This window comes from Lactuca saligna, chromosome 7, assembly GCF_052625555.1.
Source record: "Lactuca saligna cultivar CGN05327 chromosome 7, ASM5262555v1, whole genome shotgun sequence".
Taxonomy (NCBI): Eukaryota; Viridiplantae; Streptophyta; class Magnoliopsida; order Asterales; family Asteraceae; genus Lactuca; species Lactuca saligna.
Window position 1 is genome coordinate 142,356,683 of NC_136423.1, and position 6,835 is coordinate 142,363,517.

Consider the following 6,835-nt stretch of genomic DNA (forward strand, 5'->3'; position numbering starts at 1 on the left):
GACATTTAAAATATTAAAACCCCAAATTAGCCTCATTTAATTTCTTTCCTTATAAGCACTCTCTATCATTTTATTCTTCTTTTTCTTATTAATTTTATTTATTTATTGAATTTATACTTATAATTTTTTATTAAATAATTAAACGAAAAACAAAGGTGTTACACACCATTTGCCATTGCCATAAGGCACATATTCCTTTCACCACCACTACCTTTTTCATCTCCAGAAGACAAGTATCTTTCGACATCTCTTGATACAGTGGCTATAAAATCTTTCTCACTTTCCGTTATTTCCTTTGCTCTTTTGGCATAGTAGGTTGAGTCCTTAATCTTTAGTTTCATAGGGTTGTTAGATTGCCAGCCCCTAGAAAAGTGATTTCCAAGGACACATTTATGGTAAATGATTTCTGGTTTGGTTGCAAGAGGTGTGAAACGAGTTTGGGAATCTGAAGATGGATTCGTCAAAAGGTTTGGTCAATAAGAAGTTGGGTTTTGATGAGTTTTGGATAGGGTTAATGGTTAGATTGATGAGGAGCTGGGTACATCGATTTTTGTTGTTCGGATAGGATTTTTTATTCTGGTTATTTTTCCATGGATAAGGATGTCAGTTGTATTTCATGGTTAGCATAACAATCTCGTGTTGGAAGGCTTGTTCTTCGAAAACCTAACCATAATTGAAGGAGTTTTTGAGGTTGGAACATATGGATCGTGAGGATATGGTTCCTTCAGAACAAAAGTTGGTGGGGGTATAACTTGTTGAATTGACAAGTGTAAGTGGCTCAACTGAGATTTCCCTTAGAGTTTGTGCAACATTTGATTCATGGCCTTTTAGTTTATCAAAATGTTGAAAAAAGTAAACCTTTTCAAGGAGCCATTACTTTACATGCATGATTTGACATTACCACATCCCTTTCCCACGTTATTTATGAACTTATGGTTATTTTCAATTAGAGTTCTAGAGACTCCATGGACAGTGAGGTTGTGCACCAAAATATGAAATATGTTGGAAACGACAAGAACAAACTCTCCATGAATAGTTGTCAAGATTTCATAGTCATTGACAATATATGTTAATCTTTTGTCTTTGACGTTTTTAGATTTTTCCAACAAATCCTTGAGTGTATCCTAGATTTCCTTTGCACATTTGCATAACTTGATGTGTTCGAACATATGTGGATGCCAAAGATCATCTGTGAGAAGGCAAGATCGTCTACATGCATCTTCTCAATATTAAGAGTTGTAAGTGGAGCATTGACAAACGCTTCTTGTCCAAGAAGTTGAGTAGCCACAACTCTTATTGATGTGACTTCGGTCACGGTTCCTGTTCAACCGTGTCGTGACTTTAGGTTTTTCCCAATGCATTTTACTCAAAATTCTTAAGTCTTCAGCTGATTAATCCTGAAAACGGGTATTCAAGTTATCATTGTTATTCATGGGACTAATGACTTGATTGGGTATTTGATGCCCAATTGTAATGACTATGCATGGTTAACGTGGTTGCATCATCACCTTTTTGATAAAGACATTTTTAACCCATAAATTTTGAGTTGCCCTTACAAAACCCAAAAAAACATGGGGGCCTTTTAAACCAACACACAAAAGTTTGTAGGGTATTAGTGACATTATTGCTATTGATAATGTGGTTACTCAATTGTTTTTTAAGTGTTCAATAGGAGTATGAATATCGAACCAAGTGGGTCGTGTGGCTTCAAAACCTCATTATTAGGGGTGTTTAGGATTGTAATTTTAAAACAATTTATTGTCTTATTAACTTTTTGAAAAACCAATAAATAAATAAAAAATGTTTGACAAACTCAAAAATATTTTTCATAATAGTTTTTCCATTAATTAAAAAAAAACATATAATAGTTGGCTTTTTGAACCTTCTTAGCTTTTTAACCACAATAGCTTCTACAAGGAGAATTTAAGCCAAACTTTTTTTTATTTTTATTTTTATAACTTAGTGACTTTTACCACCACAAAAGATAATCTAATTAAAAAAAACATTCTTTTCCATCGTCATAATATAATAAACATTTTTTTCAAAAAAAAAACACTTTTGAAACTCAAAAAGCAATCTTAGACTTGTTATTTCATACATGTAAGCCAATTGAGTTTATTTAAAATTATTCACTTATATAACATTATATAATGTATTTTAATAAATGACTTATACCATAAAAGTTCCAAATTTTACACATGTAATTGGAAAAAGCTTTAACATTTTTTTGGCTGGCTTTGACCACAATTTTTACGCAGAGTTATCATTCTAACACACTTAACTAGTTTCATGATTAACTTTGTTATATTTCTTGCAAAATTGGTCCATGTGTTAACTTTGTCATCTCACGTCGCCACAACCACCTACAAATTCAAAATCTACCCTCTAAACAGACATTAAGCCACAAATTGAGGCCTCCACTCTCTTCGCCCCACCCTTGTGGCCACAATCTATCTAAACTCTATGTCTCTAGTTCCGTTGGAGAACCTCGCTGCTGAAAACCCACCCTCACCAAAAAATGGCTAATACAACCTCCACCACCCTCCATTCTCCAAATCGCTATCACCTTTCTACTCATCTCCTCGTCACAGACAAACCCGTGCCCTTAATTTCAAGTTCTTGTCGCCGGAAAAGTCTCGTTGGGGAATCTTATTCTTGCTGGAAAATCTCAAAATCAGTCCTAAACTACAGTGACCTGTGGTGTAAGTTGAGAACATTTTGGGTATGTGGTGTAATTTTTTGCAAACTACAGGGATCAAATTTGGATTTTAAATCTAATTTTAAGATTGATTTTTGTAAAAAAGATAAAAAAAAAAAAAAAAAAATTAACTAACTGATTAATGGACTAGAGTGATAAGGTGAGTAAAAATTATAGCTAAAGCCAAAAAAAAAAAAGTGTTAAAGTTCAATTACATATCTAAAACTTAAAGGCTTTTATGGTATAAGTCATTTTATACAAAATTAAGAGATAATTAATATTTTAATAATTGGAGTGGCTTTAAAGACTGCAAATGTTTTATAGACGGAAGGTGGCCTCATGCCCTCATCTTTTAGGTCAACCAAAATTCAAGTTTCAGACCGCAAGCGTGGACTTCTTCCATGATCGATCATATTCATATTCATATTCATATTCATATTCATATGATCTACAACCTTCTAACTTAACTTTTACCCCAAATTTCCTCTACTTTACTTGAGGCATTTTTCTTCCTACATCAATTGCAGATTCACTTCAATCTGTTCTCTGATTAGCACAAGAAATATGGGTTTATTAAACCCTAATCAAAGACCATCAAGAGGCATTCCATTAGATTCTCATATACCTAGCACCAGTAGCAGCAACAGCTCATCAACGTCATCATCACTAACCAATACCCATAATTCGAGGAAGAAATGGTCCAATTTGTTGCCTGTATTCCTAGTCCTAGTGTTTATAGCCGAGATCAGTTTCCTAGGTCGACTCGACTTGATTAAGAACGCCGATCTCCTAAATTCATGGACGGAATCATTCTACCAATTCACGACGGCTTCCTTCTCATCCTCTTCTCTTGATACCGCCGATGAGGTATCAATGTTTGGGTTGTCTGACGCCGCCTTGGATGTGTTAGATTCCGGCGATGTCGGTGAGAGTTGCGAGGAGTGGTTGGAGAGAGAAGACTCCGTGGAATATTCTAGGGATTTCAAAAGTGAACCTGTATTCGTCACTGGCGGCGAACAGGTTTGTGATTCTTATTCTAGTATCACTACTTATGCATTTCAGTGCTTCTAGTTTTACTTCTTGTAATCGGATTTATACTTTCAATTCACTTTCTTTTGGTAATCGAGCAAGATTCAGATTTTGATCATATTGTCTGAGTAACAATAACAGATTTCATCTCCTTCATCAGTTCATCTTGTTATCCATCGGTTGTCAATTTGAATCTGCAATCACTTATAATCCTTTCATATAATGCCCCAAAGTATCCCCAGCTCTAATCTGTAAACTTGATTGCTCTTTTGAAGGAGTGGAAATCTTGTGCTGTTAACTGCAAGTTTGGGTTTGAACAGAAGAAGGCTGATGCTGCATTTGGGTTACCCAATGGGGGTGGGACAGCTGGCGTTCTTCGATCAATGGAGTCAGCTCAATACTATGCTGAAAACAACATTGCCATGGCTCGACGGTGGGTAAGCACTATCTTAGATATTGCTCCAATCTTATGCAAAATCTGAACTTTTTTCTTTCTTTCTTTCTTTCTTTACATGATTGTTAGAGAAGGGTATTTCTGACAATGTATCATATTTCAGGAAAGGGTATGACATCATTATGACCACAAGTCTGTCTTCAGATGTCCCTGTTGGTTATTTTTCATGGGCAGAATATGACATAATGGCCCCTGTTCCTCCAAAAACCGAAAAAGCATTAGCAGCTGCATTTATTTCAAATTGTGCTGCAAGAAACTTTCGTTTACAAGCCCTTGAAGGCCTTGAAAAGTCAAACATCAAGATTGACTCTTATGGTGGTTGTCACCGAAATCGTGATGGAAATGGTAATTCTTTTTTCTTTTTCTTTTTCTTTTTCTTTTTCTTTTTTTCCCCTTCAATTTATATAAATCAAATTTACTTTCTTGATAGTAAACAAGGTTGAAGCTTTGAAGCGTTATAAATTCAGCTTAGCTTTTGAGAATTCAAATGAAGAAGATTATGTCACTGAAAAATTCTTTCAGTCCCTTGTTGCAGGTATATAATATATTAATAATTTAATATTATCCCTTTTGTTTGATATATACATTTTTTTATTTATAAACTTTAAATTTTAATTTCCAGGAACTATCCCTGTTGTTGTGGGTCCTCCAAATATCCAAGATTTTGCTCCTGCCCCTGGTTCTATTTTACATATTAAAGAATTAAAAGATATAAATCCAGTTGCTAAAACAATGAAATATCTTGCAGAAAATCCAATTGCATTCAATGAATCTTTAAGGTAATGAATAATATAAATGATGTTTCTTAATCTTATTATACACTTTTTGTGGGATTGATATATAATTTATGTATTGTGATTATAATTTTTTTATTTTTAAAGATGGAAATATGATGGGCCTTCGGATTCATTTAAGGCCCTTGTAGATATGGCTGCTGTTCATTCATCTTGTAGATTATGCATTTTTCTTGCAACAAGAATCCGTGAAAAAGAAGAAAAAAGTTCCACGTTCCCAAAACGCCCTTGCAAGTGTAGAAAAGGGTCTGAAACTGTTTATCACATATATGTAAGAGAAAGAGGAAGGTTTGAGATGGAATCGGTTTTTCTAAGGTAAAATTTTAATTCCGTTGTAATCCTCAATTCCATTCCCTCTTTGATTCCTGCATACCAAACACTACCTAAGTTTGACCGACAGGTCAGGAAATTTGACCATGGAGGCGTTGGAAACCGCAATTTTCTCAAAGTTCAAGTCTCTAAAACACGAACCAATTTGGAGAAATGAGAGGCCCGAAAGTATAAGAGGCGATGAAAATGTGCTCAAAATTTACAAAATCTACCCTCTTGGTATGACACAAAGGCAAGCTTTGTATACTTTTAGTTTCAAAAGTAGTAATGCATTTGAAAGCCATATTAGAAGCAACCCGTGTGCGAAATTTGAAGTCATCTTTGTGTAAAATTACGACATTACCCCTCTTAAAGGTAAGGTTGGTATGTTGTTGAGATGGTGAAGTTCTAAGTAGAATCATGTGATTGAATTTTGATTTCTTTGATTTTGAAATTATAAAATGTAAAACTTAATTTGATAGTGTTTTGTTTTGAGTAATGAGAGGATGGAGAAAGATGGAAGTTTATAATGTGTTTGTTTTGTTATTATTATTATTATTATTTATTTTTGTATGATAAATTTGGTTTTTGACTATTGTAGACTTGTTATTTTTAAGCAATGTAATGCTTATGAATTTAGTAGATATGAGTTTAAATGTTTTTGATGGATTGCTATTTCAAGAAACAACTTATGAATTTGTAGGAAAAAATTGAATTTAATTTTTGATGTACAAGAGTTGAGAAAAGTAAATATAAATATGGATTTTGTTTGGGTCTAAGAAATGTGGCTTACACTAAGTAATGTTAATTATATCCATTGCTTTAGTTAAAGAAATATAATTAATGATGTTAATTGTATACATCTTTAATAGTTAAAGTAGCATTGTTTATAAAAGTATTGTTTGGTTAACCCGTAAAATACATGTATTATGCCCTAAAGGTCTCGACTTTGAGCCTTCTTACTATTCTTATTCATTTTCTTTTTATAAGACAATTCGTGTGAATCGGGACAAAAAGTAAAATTAACAAGTTGAATACAAATTATATTTAGGGAAGAAAGAAAATATTTAACGTAAAATTAACAAGTTGAATAAAAAAATTATATTTACGTGTCGTCTTGTGAATTTAGAAAATAGGGAAACAAAATGGTAAAAGAAAAGGTAAAAAGGGTTAAGTACACATAATGAAGTTTGAAAATCTTATTGTATTTTAGACCCTTGAATTATAAGATTGTATCTATTTCGACTTTTCTATATGATTGTTAAATTTAAGGGACATAATGAAGTTTTATTCTTATGAGAAGAAATCCAAACGAATGGTTTTATGCTTGGAAAAGCAATTTGATTATTATTATTATTCTTATTAACCTACAATTAAGGGGACTTTACCAATCAACTAGGAATGATTATGATACAGATTTAGCACATTGATAAGGTAAAAATAACTTTAGAATATTTTTAGCATTGATAAAAGTTTTACAATAAAAATGACTACCAGAAAAAGTTCATACATTATTTTAGAAACCGAGATTAATATAATTCCAACAAAAAA

General features: G+C 32.8%; 1 protein-coding gene across 1 annotated transcript; it reads left to right on the forward strand.

Annotated features, from left to right (window-relative positions):
• Positions 1–3,021: 3,021 nt before the first annotated feature.
• Positions 3,022–5,814, forward strand: LOC145005254 (glycoprotein 3-alpha-L-fucosyltransferase A-like). The gene is made up of 7 exons (XM_078964319.1): positions 3,022–3,718; positions 4,003–4,160; positions 4,285–4,526; positions 4,612–4,716; positions 4,804–4,960; positions 5,063–5,290; positions 5,376–5,814. The coding sequence occupies exons 1-7, from the start codon at positions 3,263–3,265 to the stop codon at positions 5,632–5,634; spliced, it is 1,605 nt and encodes a 534-aa protein (XP_078820445.1). The 5' UTR covers positions 3,022–3,262; the 3' UTR covers positions 5,635–5,814.
• Positions 5,815–6,835: the final 1,021 nt, after the last annotated feature.

Excerpts from the sequence above, each read along its gene's own strand:
- LOC145005254 (XM_078964319.1), top strand. The coding sequence starts at position 3,263 with ATGGGTTTATTAAACCCTAATCAAAGACCATCAAGAGGCATTCCATTA. Across the intron at positions 3,719-4,002 it reads TCGTCACTGGCGGCGAACAG|GAGTGGAAATCTTGTGCTGT; the intron begins GTTTGTGATTCT and ends GCTCTTTTGAAG. Across the intron at positions 4,161-4,284 it reads AACATTGCCATGGCTCGACG|GAAAGGGTATGACATCATTA; the intron begins GTGGGTAAGCAC and ends ATCATATTTCAG.